The 18,463-nt window shown below is 36.2% G+C and overlaps 1 protein-coding gene across 1 annotated transcript in view; it reads right to left on the bottom strand.

Annotated features, from left to right (window-relative positions):
• efna2a (ephrin-A2a) overlaps positions 1-18,463 on the bottom strand; it is a 69,893-nt gene that overhangs the window by 7,887 nt on the left and 43,543 nt on the right. The window contains exon 2 of the mRNA XM_067363732.1: positions 1,473-1,765. Within this exon, the coding sequence (XP_067219833.1) occupies positions 1,473-1,765 (293 nt within the window). The remainder of the gene's footprint in view (positions 1-1,472; positions 1,766-18,463) is intronic.

The raw sequence follows: 18,463 nt of genomic DNA, 5'->3' as shown, positions 1-18,463 counted from the left end.
ATAATTTTGTTCCATATGCCTTTAACCTCAAAACTGTGTAAACATCAAATGTAAATGGAGCTTTATTGTACTAAATAAATAAACCACAGAGAAGTAGTTCTCAACCGGGGGCCCTAGAAAAACCTCAAAGATTAATAAATTATTTAAAATAAGACAAAACAAGCACAAACAAGAGCATAAACAACTAAAGATCAAGATATTTCTTATTTTGATTCACCTCCTCAACAACTGTTTTTTCTTTGAAGAACCAAGGTTCCCACTATCTTGAAAACTTGGATATATGAGGTAGTGTTGTAATAATTAACAAAAAGTAAATCTATTAAAAACATTTTTTGTTAATTGATATAAAGAAGAGAAAAAAATAAAACATAATTACTAGATAAAAACCTAAAAACCATTGCCTGGGCAACTAACTGAAATAAATTAATAAGTGAAATAAGTGAATAAGTGAAAAAGAAAAGAAAAAAAAGGTAACACTTTACATTAGTTAACAACTTTAGTTAACATGACCTAATAATGAACAATACTTCCGCAGCATTTATTAATCTTAATTTCAACATTTATTAATACATTACTAAAATCAAAAGTTGTATTTGTTAACATTATTTAATGCACTGTGAACTAACATGAACATGAACATTTTTAGATTAATGGTAACACTTTATTTTAGGGTCTTTTAAGTAGTTTGCATATTACTAGAATATTGGCTATTTATTAGTACTTATTAAGCACATATTAATGCCTTATTCTACATTCTTAATCCTACCCAAAACATAAACTTAACAACTAACTAATTATTAATAAGTAACTGTAACTAATTATTAATAAGCAGTAAATTAGGAGTTTATTGAGGGAAAAGTCATAGTTAATAGTTTATATGTGTTCCCTTATACTAAAGTGTTACCAGATTAATAAATACTGTAACAAATGTATTGCTCATTGTTAGTTCATATAAGTTAATACATTAACCAATGTTAGCAAATGAGCCTTATTGTAAACTGTTACCAAAAAAACAAATAAAGAGACCAAAGCACATAACAAAATGATTAAAAAAAGAGTTTAAACTCAAAAAGTAATGAAAACTATAGAAGTAAAATAATAATTAATACTAAAATAACACTGAAATGTGGTAGCCTAATTTTAAAAGTGTGATTTCAGGACATGGAAAAGTTGAGAAATTGAGAGTATTAAATACTTTAAAAATCCTTTTCCAGAGAATCACGAAAGTTTCATTAGTAGTTTGTAAAAAAATAAATAAAGTGGGAGCCCTAAAGAACATTCAGTTTTTAAATCTTCTGGAATGGTAAAATTAAATTTACAGAAACTAAAAGTGTCAGGCCTTTGAATACTGTTGTGGACAACGGGGAGTCAAAAAGGTTGAGGACCACTGCAAGATTGAGTCGACTTTGACTTCTCATTTTAGAAGTTTACCACATGCCACTACTGCACACACTGAAAATGCACACACTTACATATGTAATAGTACTCATGCCCAGGTCGGAACTCGAAACCAAGTGAGAAAGGGGTGAAAAGCTGAAACTTCTCGGAGAAGCGCAGGGGTCCGTCGGGACTCTGGGGCCGGTTACACTCCCACCGTTTGAAGCCCCTCATGCGGTGCTCACAGGTGAGGTAACCATCATGGTTCACCATGAAAAGAATGTAGCGCTCCATGCGACTGTGTGGCTGGGGGCTCTCGTAGTACGGACAGTACACGTCCAGGTAGTCGTTGATGCTCACGGCCACCGTGTATTCACCCTGCCAGAACCTACAACAGAGAGTCAGCGCATTAGATCAGGATGACTGACATAACTCCCGTAACAGGGACAATTGAAATAATCTTTAGTTCAGCTTTTTATTTGGCCTCCATTCAAACCATACAGCAGCAAAAACGATGTTTAACACAGAAAGGCTAAATCTGTTGGGCAGAAAATCACAGGGAACACAACAGAATAAGCTGGAATGAATAACCACAATGCATATTTTCTATCTAGGTCACCATTATGCAGAGAGAGAATGGCAAACCAGAACACACGGAAAACCAAACTCTCGCTGTAATACTGTAATGAGAAAAGGGGGATGTTTGAAAAAACATCTTTGACTAGGGCCTAAAATAGACCTCTTAGTTTTGCCTTTGTTCATTTCTTTGGGTTAGTGCAGTAACAACATTTATCAATGAAAATGTTGATGATGTTCACAAAAAACACAAATTTAGTCAGCGAGTTGATTCCAGGGAAGCTTGTCATATAAATCATAAACTTCATATTAAATTCCACCCTTAATCCAAGCTTTGAACCACACTGGCACCAAGAAGAATTTTTCATGCTTTGCATTTGATTTTCTCTCTACATAGTGTGCGTTTCATGAGAATGCAGCTCTCAGAGCGTAAGAAAAGAAAAAGGAGAGGGAGAAAAAGAACGGGTGGAGAGGCAAAAGATAGCATGAGTGAATCAGTTTGAAAGTCAGTGTGACCTACAGAGGCTGTGAATGTGTGTGACAGTACTGTGATGTCAGAGTCCTGTGAGTATATGCCTTTGACTGCAAAACAAATGGCTGTTGACAAATAAATAATAAAATAATGAATGTATTGAGGTTTTTATGCTTAAAACAAGTAACAAATGTGCCAACTGGAACAAGTCAAGACACTTTTTAAAGATATATTTTCTGAAAACATGTCTCTCTGCCTTAAAGCAATTCTGTTTGGCATATCTATGGGTGAATCTCAGAAAGCCTGTCAACCAAAAAAAAAAAAAAAAAAAAAAAACATAATAAAAATAATTCAAATTATTGTACCATCAAGAATTATTGCATTATTATTATTATTATAATCCAAAAAATGTCCATTAATGCAATGAAAAAAATATATATATTGTAAAGTGTTTATACATCATGGCAGCATTCAATACAAATAAAAGCATGTTGATTTGTCATGTTTGTATTACAATAGTGAATTTTAAAAGAACAACAAAGCTTGCAAAAACAGATTTGACATTACAATAAGGTCATCATACAACTGTACAAAATATGCTTCATTTCCTTTATAAAATATATATTTAGCAAAAACATACATACAAACTGTTTATGCTATAATTTTAATCAAATAAATGCAGCCTTAACGAGCAAACAAGAGAAGAGAAAACATTAAAAAATATTACTGACCCCAAACTTTTGAATATACAGTATATATAATATAGTATGTGTATGTGTGCATTTTGAAATATGTTGAAATAGGTTGAAATAAGACCGAAGCATTTTTTTGTGAGATGCACAATATATTGGCCACCATCGGTATTGGCCAATATGTTCATTTTTAATGTTATGGTTATCGTCCCAATACGAAAATATATTTTATATATTTTAAAGTTGATAAATAATGGATTATTTCTTTCAACTGAGACACTTCAGATGCACACTGTTCACCATGATGGTTTTGAATTGCTTGCAATAAGATTGGAGTCATACAGAAAATACATTTAAGTGCAACATGTGCAGCACAAATCTTGTCATTAGACATGCCGATATTCGGTAAAACGATATATCACGATAATGAATATGCACAATATTGTTATCATGGGCACTTCAAAATACCCTGAATAATTATTACAAATTATTCAAATTTTTATGATACATTTGAACAGAATACTTTCTCCATCAACCGTATAAAATGCACAACACCTCTGTATTCTGTGTCAAAGGGACATGCGTACTCAGATTTAAACAAGCCCAACGTGCATGAGAAGCACATGGTGGAACAAGTGAAGGAGAAAGCGCGCTTAATGAAAGTGCACATTCACTCTCTGACAGCAGAGGATGCTAATGGAACAGCAGAAATACAGTGGTTACCCCAGAAACCCCTGGAAACAGTAGCTTTTAATGGTGAGACTTTTGTTTTTGTAATTTTGAATTGAATTATATATATATATATAATATCGGTTATCGGCTCTCCAATACAAAGAATTATCGGTTATCGGTAATATCACTAATTTTATTTTATGAATGTTTGAAAATTTGTACTGGAAAAAAAAACAAAGACAAAATCTAAATTTCAAACTGCAAATTTAAACAATATTTTCTAAAAGTGTCCTTGTGCCACATGTGAACTACTCTATAAACCTTCCTTTTTTATAGAACAACATGTATCTAAGTGAAAACAGCAGAAAGCACTCACACCTCTGTAAGTGAGGAAGCACCGTCAAGCACTTGTCCATTTGCCTTCAGTGTTCAGTATGAGGTCCTGTCCTCTCATCTAGACAAGCTGCCCTCTCCAGCACCTGCCTGTCTGTCCTTTAACAAGACAAACTATTGGCACTGTGATTTCCTCAGAGTGCAGCCCACATCAAGTGCTTTCTTAAAGGCTGCTTGTTTTGCCCTCAGTTAATGACTCTTTCAGATGTTTGCACTCACATTCACACACACACACACACACACAAATACCCGCGTACCATTAAACGTGCCGTAAATTACTTCCATGCTGCGGAACTTCTCTGGATACGTTACTGTAATTCAGCTCTCACAGTCGAAATCGGGTCCACCTGTTGTAGATTAGCCACACTCCCAAACTGTTACCTCAATTTCATCTCTCCTCAGCCACGTTTACATTAAGCGGACAAATGTATTTTAGGGCCTTTCAAACAAGTCCAAGAGACTTGTTTGTCTAATCACTTGTTTATACTATCAAAAGGAATAAATCTCCTGAAAGTTTGGAGCTCCTGACCTTCAACGTAAACGCTGCAGAGATATTTCTTTCTAATCAAGCATGAACAGATTACCGAGGGGACATATATCAGTTTGATCAGAACATCCCAGCATATGTTGAGGGATCACAACCTTGTGTGTGTGTGCGTGAAACCCATCCTTCACTATCTTTCCAGGAACACATTTCTCCTGTTGAGTCTGACCTTCTCAAACTCTCCCGAAGCACATCAGGAACTTGTTTATGGTTCGTGGTGAAATATCGATCTGTGAATTTACAGTGGCTTCCATAACCTCATTAAAAATAACCGCTGATTGGTTCCAACGGCAAACACGAGATTGCACAATAAATGGATTTTTCTTTTTTTTCTTTTTTTGACGGCGGTTCGGGCGGGTGGTGGTGCGAGTGTTAACAGACATGATGAGGAGACAGCTGAATCATAAACAGATTGACGCTCGTGCTCAGAAATATCAAAAGATCTCTCTTTCTCATGTACATACATACGCACACGCACACACACTTTCCTGCTTTCCCAAATAGGCGGAGCATCATGGAGAATTCTAAACAAACTCTCTTCAGTTCCTCACAGCATGCTGCTCCTCATTCACCTGCTGTCGTCTTCCCTTTGTCTCTAACAACTTTGATATTCAGAAGATCTTCACATTCAGTATCAGAAGCTGCTTTTAGACAGAGAGCTCAACGGATCTAAACTGTCATAACTGGAGAAAATATGCAACAATATTTTGAAATACCGGAGCTGAACATTCATATTATGGTAAACATCATTTGAGAAAATTTGAAACGTTGCACACACACTTTAAAGCTTTGAGAAGGACATAAATGTGCTGGTAGAAAAACTTCTAATTATTTTTAACCCTCTAATGCATAAATAATTCAATCCCATAGGAGAAAAACGTGCTTCTTTTTATTTCAAAACAAGAAAATAATTATTCTCAATTTTCGTCTTCTTTTATCAAAATAATGTGTTTTGAGAGATTTCAGTACAATAGAACAAGGCCGTAACCATGTCTTGTGGGGGGTTGCAAAATGTTTTCATTAATCATATCATATTAATCAAATAATAGCATGTTTTCACATTTTTAATGTTTTCATTTTTAATTTCATAAAAATGTTGAGTACAAGCGCAAATTACAATAAAATGCTTTTGTTTTAGTATTGAAAGAGTACGTGTTGAGTAAGTAGCTAAACATGTAATATTTGGCAACTGTTTTATGATTGAATTATTCAACGACTGAATTATACAGCATCACTGGATAATACTGTCGGTCGCTGAACAATTCAATCATAAAACAGTCTACAAATATTACATGTTTAGCTACTTACATGCCAAATACTCTTTCTCTACTAAAACGAAAGTGTTTTATTAGAATTCGCGCTTGTCTTCTGTGAACAGTAAGCCCCGCCTTCTTTGATTTGATTGGCCAGCTCACTAATTCTGTCAGTGATGAGTGCTATTAGACCGCTGAGGCAGACCAGCCTAAAAATGTAGCTTTAAAAAAATTTTTTTTGTCATACTAACAACAAAGCAGTACATAATGGAGTAGAGCAGAGCAGCATCAATAATATCAAATGTTGAGGGGGGGGGAGAATTTCGCCATTTCTACTTTTATTATGGGGTGGTTACGGCAATAGGAGATTCCAGAAAATACTTCAGAGGTACTTTACCACTTTCATCAATCATGTTGAATTTATGTTGCTACAAATACACAATGACATAAGACAGAAAGACATAGAGTTATAAGTAAGGGACAAAGGTCATCATCTATGGTGGTTGGCACATGAATGGATTTCCACTAAAGTATCATCCATCAGTGGTTAAAACAATATATTTCTATGTAAACCATGTTTGAGAATTCAAAGCAACTTTGTTTGGAAAAAACAAAACAGAAAGCATTTCTATAAACATTTCATACATACATACATACATACACACACACACGCGCGCACACACAAGAGCAAGTACATATTTAGTAAATTTGCAGATTTTGCTATTAATAGTCAAGATGGCAGCATGTGAGCATTTCTTTAAGCCTCACAGGAAGTCTTGCATACTTTTTTATCCCGAGTCTTTGTACCAAAGGATCACTTGAGGCACATGCACACACACACTAAATCCAAAGGTGGTGGGTTGCGAAACTCTGGCATTACACACACTTGCGTTACACATTGTGAGGCATTGCCGCGGCTCGGTACGATGTGATTCTGGAGGCTTTCCAGCCCCACTTATTGTGTTCTTGCCACAAGCAGGCCTTTTGCCATCATGCCAGCCCTGCTAGACACTGGGGGCTTTTAATGATATGGAAAAGCAAAGGGCTGCCACAATGTTGTGAATGCAAAGCTCCAAGGCAAAGCTCTTCCATGCGAGATAAAAGAGAGGAGAAAAGCCACTTATCGCTGGGGCTATCTGCTGCCCGCATCTGATGCAGGGGCTTGGGAACCGGACCTTGTTATGTCAAGAGGAGCGAGGATGTACTGACGCTGCCAAAAGAGAAAGAGAAAGGGACAGCGAGAGAGAGTGCTGCCATTCTAAACAAGTTTCCCCATGCTGGATGAGAGAGCCAAATCCAGCCTTCATGATGTCAACATGGCTGCTGTTTCAAGGGTAATTCATAAGGCTGATACATCACAATCAAAACACTGACTGACTGAACAACAAATCATACACCAACTTTAATTCACCTCTGATATGATAAGCATGAAAAGTCATTTGGATTTTTTTTTCTTTACCTCAGGATGAATTCAAGTCTTATTAAAAAAAAGTAAATGAAGTGGTTTGGCATGATATTTTATTATTATTTTTTCTTAGAAAAAATATTTTAACAAAACTGATTCACTGCTTATTATTATTATTTTTTAAAACTATGCCATCACATGAAAATCATGTAGTGCAATCAACACGCTTGTAAAAAATAAATAAATAAATAAACAGGAAGTGATATAACAGAGAAGACCTCATGTCTGTGTGTCAAGGTCAATAAGTGTCTTTTCACAAGTTTGTTTGCTCATGTAATCTTTAAGCTATTAAGGTTAAACATATTTGGCTTGCTGTCCGCAGTGGAGGGGCATGACGAAGCAGCTTCAACTCAAGCTTAGATATACCCCCCAGTGGGACTAATGCTTGTAAGATGAGTATGGTATAGAAAAATACCTAAATTATATTGGTGGAGTTGGGATGCCAAAACAGCTGATGTCGGAGCAAGGTGAACGGCTGCTTATATGCTCCACCACTTAATTGAAAGATTAGATGGGTTCACTCCTCCTGAAATTACGTTTAGAAACTTCACAAAAATTCAGATTATTTGACCTCATGACATTATGACCAGTGTTGGGGAAAGTTGCTGTAATGTAAAAGTAATGCATTACATTATTGCGTGACTCCCTAAAAAAGTATCTAATTGCATTAGTTACTTTTTATGGAAAGTAATGCGTTACATTACTTTTGCGTTACTTTTTCTCACCTGGGCTGGGCTTGCTTGTTTGTTTTTTAATAACAACAAAAAAATTCTATTTTTGGCAAATGTAAAGGCCCTTTCATACCAAAAGTAAAATGAATAAGCCTCCAGCTGAAGGATATGCATATTTACGCCTGTACAGTAGAGGGCGCAGCTCAAACAAACCTTTCAGCTGTGCTGCCATTTTGGACTGATGAAGAATAGGATACAGGAGAAAGAAGTTCAACACTCTTATTTCTAAGGCTGCGTTCTACTCCAGTTTTAGACACGCACTCGCGAACTTCCCTAAACACTTCCCCTCGGGAGAATCCCTGCCGCCATTTTGAAGTGCGTTCCAATTCGTGAAGTGGACAAGGGAAGTTTATATGGACAGACCCTCGCTCCCTCGATTTTGACAGAGACTTCATATGTACACTTCAGGCAGCTCCATAAACCACAATGCAACACAATTGTGACGTCACCGCATATCGCGTTTCATTTATCCACCACAAACAACTTTGTGATATAATTAATTTTTAAATATTTAAAACACACATATATACATATAGAATACTGCATTAAACAATTTTGTAAGGGGAAAAAAAAAATTAAAAAATCAGCTCCATAGTGGATTCCAAGTGATCAAGGGCTTAGGATGTTCCAGTTCAGCCCATTGCATAGGTTCCGCCAGTAGTGGGCACTTGTGCAACGTAAGCAATGACATACATCCAAGTCATCGAGACTGAGGGAAGTTAGCGAGGGAAGGGCATTTAAAAAAATGAACTGGAACGCAGCCTAAATCTAATCTAAAGTAATTTTTTGCTTATTTGTGTGGTTGAATTAGATCATTGAATGTCAGCAGCAAAGACATTGGTTAATAAAGTGAGATTAAATACATAAAGTATATTTGAATAATTTCATATAGTTAATTATTACAGGTTTGCATAAAATTCTGAGTTTGCGTTTTAAGTTTTTTATTCATTTTGAGGAATACTGAATGTTTATGTGCAAGTGAGATGAGTAAAGGCATGTTCACATTTAGTCTAGAACTACAATAACTTGCATTACTTATTTGAAAAAGTAACTCAGATATTTTGTTGTAAATTGAAAAAGTATTGTGTTACTTTACTAGTTACCTGAAAAGTAATCTGATTAAGTAACTCAAGTTACTTGTAATGCATTACCCCCAACACTGATTATGACAAGGCATGACAAAATTATATTTATGAATAAATATAAATAATATAAATAATGAAAAAAATAAAAAATTCTTTTGAATACTTTAAAATATTAAATATTTAAAAAAATATAAACAAACAAAAGTCAATATTATTGAATATATATTTTTCACATGTACTCAAAATATGTTACTACTCTTGCTCACACCACATGACATTTTTAAAGTTGTTAATTGAAACTTTCCTAGAAAATGTTATAAAAGCTTTTCAAAACCATACGAAACCAACATGACTACAAAGAGAGCATTTCTAAGAACTTGTGTGTTTTAAGATCTTTCATTTCTTTTATCGTGGACACACTTAATATTTCACTGACAAATTACTGACATTTTCTAGCAAGATTCTCAATGACTTTGCAGCACACATCACAGTGAGTGACTGAATTCAGGCACTATGCAATCTAATCTATTATGTGGCACTGATGGAGGGCGTAAAAAAAAATAAAGCCCTAATATCCAGACTCAATCAGTCCTCCTATAGCAATGCTCGGCCGAGGTGATTAATCAGGGCCATTGACTGCTTTAGCAAGCTGCTGTATGATAGATGGCGTCTGGATCGTAACTCTGCCTCTGGTCACAATGGCAGAGATCTGCAGCCAGGCTCCTGGGCTCTGGAGGGAGCGACCCATCCTGATGATGAAGGCCGTCCACAGCCTCCTTGCAGCATACAGCCGGCCTCATTATTCCCCTCCGCTCAGACAGAAACACAGCAGGGATACTGCAGCATCTCCATGGGAAGAAATAATACTTTTGGATACAATTACTGGATCGGGAGTGTGGCATCTTACCACAGGCAGTGTCGGTCCTAATATCTGGCTCATTGTTAGGCAGCTCGGTTTGCACGGCTGGCTACGGCACCGAATAGGGAGCGACATGCCAGCGGGGAGCCTGTGCAGCCTCGCAGGGGCCGTAATCATTTTAAACGTGAAATTATGAGCTTTCACGTACGGAAGTCACAACGAGGAGATTTGTCCGCTCTTTTGCATGATACTGGAGGCAGGACCCGAAGCTTTGGCTCCTGTGTGACTTATTACAGAGGGCAGGACATGAAAAATGCATAATTTTTTATTCTTTTCTCATGGAATGAGAACATTTTAGGGCATCAAGTCAAACAGAAGCAGTCCGAAAGTGTCTTATTGTTAGACTACAAAATGTATTATGACATGAAGAGTAACAATTATAGTACTTTTTGTCTGTAAATTGTCAAGAGTCATTTGGGTCGTTGATGAATCCTTTAAGAGGGTGCAGTAATAAAGGATAAGAAAATCCATCAATGGAAAAAAAGAACAAAGCAAATTACTGCTTAGTACAAATCCAAAGCTATGCCTATGTTGCATACACTAGCGTTCAAATGGGCAGTTTTATTCAGCAAGGATGCATTAAACTGATCAGAAGTGACAGGAAGGACTTTTGTACATTATTTCAAAAGATTTCTACTTCAAATAAAAGCTGTTCTTTTTAATTTTCTATTCACCAAAGAATCATGAAAAAAGGGTTTGTTTCCACAGCAGCAACTGTTTTCAACATTGATAATAATCAGAAATGTTTCTTGAGCAAATCATGTGATTTTGAAGATTTTTTGAAGACTGAAGTAATGATGCTGAAAATTCAGCTTTCCAGGAGTAAATAAAGTAGAAAACAGGTATTTTAAATTGTAATAATATTTCACAATATTTTGTTTTACTGTATCATTGATAGTCTCTTTGACTTCATTATTATTACATTTAGTGTTTTGTAGTCTAGTCTGCATCAAAAAGTAAATAAATAAAAAAAAACCATAAAATGTGTTTGCAAACCCAATTTTGAATCGATTTTTACAAACCTGATCCAATATGTGGTTTGAAATTCCATTTAAATTTTTTTTGCAGTCTCATGGTCAGATCAGGTGTCATGTACTGAATAAGAAAAAAATTCTTATTCAGTACATGACATGCATGTAACAGAATATAAAGTATGCACTTTTGAAGTTCAAATACACTCATTTTTGCTCACTGTTTCATCATATATCGAACTGTGTGACATTCATTATGTAGTGAATAGTGAATGAGCAATAGAGTCAGCAGTTTTAGGCACACAATATGCATAAAACACTTCTACTGCTTATGTTCTCTGATGTGCATTGTGAGTTCAGCATCACAGAGAGATGTCATGATGGACATCATGGAGCAGAGGTACAATTTCCAGTTTTATGTCCTCTCCTTTTACACTGACAGCCATTCTCAGTCGTTTTAAATGAAAGTCTCTTAGGTTTGTGCTGACGCTTACAAACTGTAGCAAACAGATAGTGATACAGCGGATATTGACTACACGGTCTGAACAAATGGATCAGATTTTATCACTTGCAAAATGACAGTGCAGACGGATCAGATCGGATTTGAAAACCAAATCTGATTTGTGTACAGTGTGAACAAAGGCTTTCTGCTGAAGGGAACTGAGAGATTTTGAGTCTCGTCTCACTTCACCTGCAGAGGTGAGCAACAGTGGGCACATGTCTCCTCGATGGAGGAAGCCTAATGATGCTGGACAGCTGTCCACAGAGGAGACACAGCCTCTGCGTGAGAGTCCTACAGATGAAGCCACCTACGAAACAGGGCTCAGAGCTGTCGTGGAGTGGATTTACACTCGTGCCTAAAGCTAGAAAAGACTCTTGAATTCCCACAGTGGATGAAAACTGAGTGAAAGGGCCTCTTCTCTCCACTGACAGGACTCCAATGAGGCCGTGCCCCCACACGCAGCTCATCCGACAGCCATCATCACCTACTTTACAACATGATTGTGACTTTGTGAGGAAGGAGAGAGAATGACTATCCTGATTGCCTCTACACTCAGAAGACTAGCACGGTGAAGGTCACTGTTGAGTAGTCTAAGCACAGATCCATACAGACTAGCTAAAGCCCGAACATGGCCCATAAACGAGACCCTGCGACTCGACCCGACCAAACTGTTGCTGGCAAATTTTAAGATTGAAACCGAAATTACTCAATTTCTAAAGATAAACCCAGATGAAGAGATGCAGGGAGGGAAATTGTAAAGGAATGTGTGATTCTTAATCAGTGTTAGCGGTAACGCATTACAAATAACATTTGTTATGTAATCAGATTACTTTTTCAAGTAACTAACTCGTTACTTTTTACAACAAAATATCTGCCCCACTTTTTCAAATAAGTAACGCAAGTTACTTTGTTTTCCCATGTATTGAGAGAAATTGGGAGTAAGTGCAGTGGTGTTGTGTGTGAACATGACTGTTATTGTAGTTCTAGACTAAATGTGAGCATTTACTCATCTCACTTGCACAAAAACAAAGTCAGTATTCCTCAAAATGTATAAAAACAGTGAAATGTAATCTCAGAACATTGCACAAACCTGCAATAATTACATTTATTAAATTAAACAAATATACTTTATGTATTTAACCTTACTTTATTAACCAATATCTTTGCTGCTGACCTTTGATGATCCAATTCTACCATACTAATAAGCAAAAAAATTACTTTAGATAAACATTACATGTGATTTTTTTAATGTTATTAAAACAAACAAACAAACAACACAAAAAAAAAAACAACAAAAAAAAAACAAGCAAGCCCAGCCCAGGTGAGAAAAAGTAATGCAAAAATAATGTAATGCATTACTTTTCATAAAAAGTACCTAATTACTTTTTTAGGGAGTAACGCAATATTTTAAAGCATTACTTTCCCCAACACTGTTCTTAATGATTCTCTTTTTGAGAATTTGAGGTGTTTGTAAAGCAATTCTTATTCTTAATTTAATTCTTAAAATTATGAAATAATCACAGATTTCAACAATGTAAGAGTAATAATACATCTGAAATAAAATATACACAATTTTTTGAAAAAAAAAAAAACAGGTTATCAATTCACATATATTATATATAGCATTTTTTTCTAAGAAAAGAAACAGCTAAACAAGAACTGGGTCTTCATGGCTCTCTAAGTTTAAGTAGTGTGTATTTGCATTCACAAACTGAAACAAGCTATGCATGTAATGGTTTAAATGAAAAAGAAAATTCATTTTTACCATTCTATAATTTTATTTTCCTGTAAACACAAATCTGTTTGTCAATGCACACTCACAAATGTATACTATTAAAACTAGCAATATAAAATAATAATAACAGAAGACCTAAACATTCTTCTTATTATTAACAACGTATTTGACCAAAATCCAACACAAACCAGAAAATCAATGAAAAACGTCCAGAAACTGACATGTGCTGTGAGTTCTAGAGCAGACCAAAAAAGCAAGCTAATGTGCCAACTGAAACCGTGCTTGTATAAAGCAGCAATATCTACCACATGATTTAGTAACTGCCTTGCACCTTAACTGGGAAACACTGAAAATTTATACGGATGGAAACCCCCTTTATAGGTGAGATAATATAATGAGATATGAAGTAAATATGGCTGTATCTGCGATATGGCTACATCTTCAATAACAAACCTTTATCACTCTCATGAGGTAAACGTACTTCAATAAACATAACAAATTTTGATATGCAACCCCTATGCCACTGATGATAAATAAATTAGGACTATTTGAAGTGAAGGTCGGGGTAGGTTGATTGATTCTGTAATTGCTCTGACAGATGCAAAACATTACCATCTGTTGCCTTTTTCAGAGAATTAATCAACAAATACAGCATGTGTTCAGCAGTCCTGCCAGTTAGACACAATTCACCGCTTTCCCCATTTCTCTTCTTTGTCCCATAAACATAGCTAAAAAATCGGTTTCAGACCAGAGCTCTTGGGAGATCCATCTCTTGCGAGACAACTGACCCACCCAGCCCCCCTTCTGCTGCAAATGAGAGCGTGCTGAACATGGGTTGGCTGCACACATAAAAGAGCGACCATACGGCACGGTCCAAACAGCCTCAAAAAATTCCAGATGAATGTGTATACGCTCTAAACAGTACTTTGCTCTGCTTACACCCTCCATCGACTCTCCTTTGACTGGCTCTAATCAGGAGGGCTCCTGTGGAAAGCTGTCCTCACCACTGAAATGCATGACTGGTCTGAGACAGAACGGTCAATTTAACACAGAGGCACAAGGCTACAAACTTGAGAGGTGGTATAGAAAGTGATCGGAATACTGAGTGCTTTAAGGACCTAAACAGCTAAATTAAATCTATAGAGTCCTTCAACAGAAGCAGCAGCAACAGCAACAAACACACAAAAACAGCATAAATCACTGTTGACATATATAACAGGCCTATAATATAATATAATAATTTTAGATTTCTGCTTTTAGTTAAACATTTTTAAATAAAATTTTAATCTATAAATTAGTCTTTCGGCTGAACACACACTCACACAGTATAACTCCATGGGCCCTATCTTACACCCGGCGCAATACGGCGCCAGGCATGACGCAAGTGTTTTTTGCTAGTTTCAGCCTAACGCAGTTATCATTTTCACATCCTGTGCCATGTTGTTTTAATAGCAAATGCATTTGCGCCCACTCTGATTGGTTTATTGCACGTTACGCCCAAACCCAAACACCCATTACTCATTAAGAGAATAAGGACAACCCTTTTGGACCATGTGACTGACGCGCCAACCACCAAAAGTGGATTCAGACAAGCCCTAAGTGCACTTGAGCTGTGCACTTTAGACTATGCGCTTAGATCGTTAAAATGGGGCCCCATTTGTAAACAAATACTCCATGCAGTGTCTCAATTAATATGAAAAAAAAGTACTGTTTAAAATAGATTCAGATGAAGTATAGCATGTCATACTGCAGGCTGCAACGCGTCACGTCAACTGCCCTATTAAAGCCTGAATAATTTTGCTAGTTATCTCTGTTTATTGTAGATGGGGACTCTGTCTCTAGAGTGTTGGAGCTATAACTACAGCAGTTTGTGGGAGGTTTGGCTAATATCTAAATTGCTAGTACAGCACTCTAAAGTGGCAGTTACTCTTGTTTAAACGAGGACGATATTTTTCTCCTCCACTGACCAAACCTTGACCCTCGTAGAGCTCTTGAAATAGGTACATACTCAAGGGAAAAACAGGCTCCTGCAACAGCCTAATTTTAAAGCAAATGAACAAATCGCTGCCTTGAGACTCCAGATGGCATTTTTTTCTTTTGTACTCCTTATACAAGCAGAATTTCAGCATAATGAAACACAGCATAACAATTTTTCTAAATACAAGTTAATCTAAGCAGAAAGGCGCTTCTGAGCTGAAAGGTTATGTTATGTTACATGACAAAACATAACATAAAACATGACATAACATGACAATTTATCTACATATAAGAAAATATATGCAGAAAGCTTCTTCTGAGCTGAAGTACTGAATTTAAAGTAAATGTCAGGTTATGTTATTGTTACATAACCAACATGTTCTCCAACCAATACGAACATATAGGTCGTTTGTCACGTCCATGAAATACGACCCATAGGAGCATTTACTAAAGTGACGCTACTATCAACAACAGGACACTTTCATTTTAATGCATTGTTCCCTTTTATCTGCATCATATTTTGGGTTTCGCCTAACTCAATTGGCAGAGCATTGCAATAACAATACGCAATCATGTGATCATGCGATCATGGGTTCAATCCCAGGGAGCACATGTGCTCATAGAGTGTATATGCACTATAAATCACTAAGGTTAGGTTTAGGGGTGGAGTGGGTGAAGTCGTTAATAAAAAATTAGTTTTACTAAATGGAAATAGGAGAAATGGTGTAAAAAGTCCACACACTGCATTTAAATGAACACGCATTTTGATTGATAATGACAGTCATACGTCTTTTCATGACGACAGACGTAACATGACACTGTCATTATTGTTACGCCCACTAGTCTTTTCATGACTTCAAAACATAAATATAGACCGTAATAAGGTGCTTGAAAAACAAACTATACGGTAGGTTTTTTTTGGAGGATAGTCTCTTATAACATATCATGTAAACTAAATTTATGTTATAAGATAATATAGGCGAAAAGGTGCTTCTGAATTTAGGGAGTATGGCACTTGAAAGTAGGTTTTGATGCAATTGACTTGGGTTCGAATCCACCTTTTGCAAAAAACTCACTCTTCTCCCTTTTTCCATCATAAATCAGATGGGAAAGGCATTTATATTTAATAAAAATTAAGAAAATATTTGAAAAAGTTTAAATAAAGTGCCTAACAAGTGTTTAATAATAAAGTATTTATTGGGTTGGCAATAGATTTGCTACTCTCTGATTAGTTGCTGCCAACTGTCCGTTGCCCTAATTAGTTGCTCTGATCACCAGGTTGCCAGTTGATGTCAACATTGCCCAGAATGTGTCTGTGAAGTTTCAGCTCAAAATACCCCATAGATTTTTTTTTTTAATAAATTTTTTTAACTGCCTATTTTGGGGCATAATTAGAAATACGCCGATTCAGGTTGTGGTCCCTTTAAATCGCGTGCTCTCTCAGTGCATAAACAAAGTTTACACAGCTAATATAACCCTCAAAATGTATCTTTACAAAGTGTTCGTCATGCATACTGCATGCATGCATCAGATTATGTGAGTATTGTATACTGTTATATTGTTTACATTTGATTCTGAATGAATTTGAGGCTGTGCTCCGTGGCTAACGGCTAATGCTACACTGTTGGAGAGATTTATAAAGAATGAAGTTGTGTTTATGAATTATACAGACTGCAAGTGTTTAAAAATGAAAATAGCGACAGCTCGTCTCCGTGGATACAGTAAGAAATGATGGTAACTTTAACCACATTTAACAGTACATTAGCAACATGCTAACGAAACATTTAGAAAGTTTACAAATATCACTAAAAATAGCATGTAATCATGGATCATGTCAGTTATTATCACTCCATCTGCCATTTTTCGTTCTTCTGAGGTCTTTTAAACAAATGAGATTTATATAAGAAGGAGGAAACAATGGAGTTTGAGACTCACTGTATGTCTTTTCCATGTACTAAACTCGTGTTATTTGACTATACCAAGATAAATTCAATTTTTAATTCTAGGGCACCTTTAAGGGCTTAAATACACAGAGTTAACAAGGTAACTAAATTAACAAAAGGTACTGTGTTGAACAGTACTGAATTTATGGTTATGTCATTCATTATTTTATGTGTATGTTCTATAGTTATGTTACATAACAACATGTTCTAGATCAATTATTGAGTTTCCTCAACAAAATAATTTATCAGTCACTTCTTAGTTTCATTTAGTAGCTTCACCTCAATCACCTTAACAGCGGCTCTACTAGCTTCCCCATGACTTACATTAAAGGGTCAATGCTTTGTTTCCTTTTGTTTGAATGAGAGGACTGCTTACTGAAATCCAAAAGTACAGAATGAAGGGCTATGTCTTGGGGCATCAGCTCAAAATAAAAGAGTCCTCTTACAAACATCAATTTTTGATGTTTCCCACGCAAGCGCAGGGGAATAGCTGTCAAAGAGGTGACTCAACAACAAAGAAACCCGCTGACTTTCATATGTAGTTTTATCAAGGTCAACGAAAGACAGTCATTCAAACAAAAGCTCAACAAACATAATTTCATATTAGTTAGCACATAGTAGGTGACTTTCGAGCATTAGCTGGTGAGAATTTAAATTTCTCTCCCAACAGTTTAGCCATCGGTCAGAAGAGATTTGCGGGATGTAAGGCTAACTGCTGAACAGCTACTGAGCCCCTTGGGCTAAAACTGATGCTAACAACAATGTAGACACAAAGCCTGGTGGTGGATATCTTTCCCTTTTTTCACCCCAAAAATAAGAACGTGGGCACCAGGGTAAGCACTTCTGCTAAATTATTCACTTAATCAAACTGTTGCTCCTGGTTTTACTCACTTTTTAATATTTTCTTTTGAAGTTCATTAATTAGCTCTGCTAGCTCTGCTGTTTTCCTCATCCTATTTTCCTTCCTTTAGCCCCTCGCTCCCTTGTTCTGTGCCATTAGCTAATTAGACTCAAAAAGGGGCGATCCTTCTCCTCCCGTTTAACAGCCTATAAAGAGAAGCGTAAAAAGAGTGGATGTTTTGCATGCGGTGACAGTAGCGTCGCAACCAATTCGTGATAACCAAATATATGGAAATAGACCTGTTAGCCACTTCAG

Source organism: Chanodichthys erythropterus, chromosome 16 (assembly GCF_024489055.1).
Source record: "Chanodichthys erythropterus isolate Z2021 chromosome 16, ASM2448905v1, whole genome shotgun sequence".
Classification (NCBI taxonomy): Eukaryota; Metazoa; Chordata; class Actinopteri; order Cypriniformes; family Xenocyprididae; genus Chanodichthys; species Chanodichthys erythropterus.
This window is presented reverse-complemented; position numbering and strand designations above follow the sequence as displayed.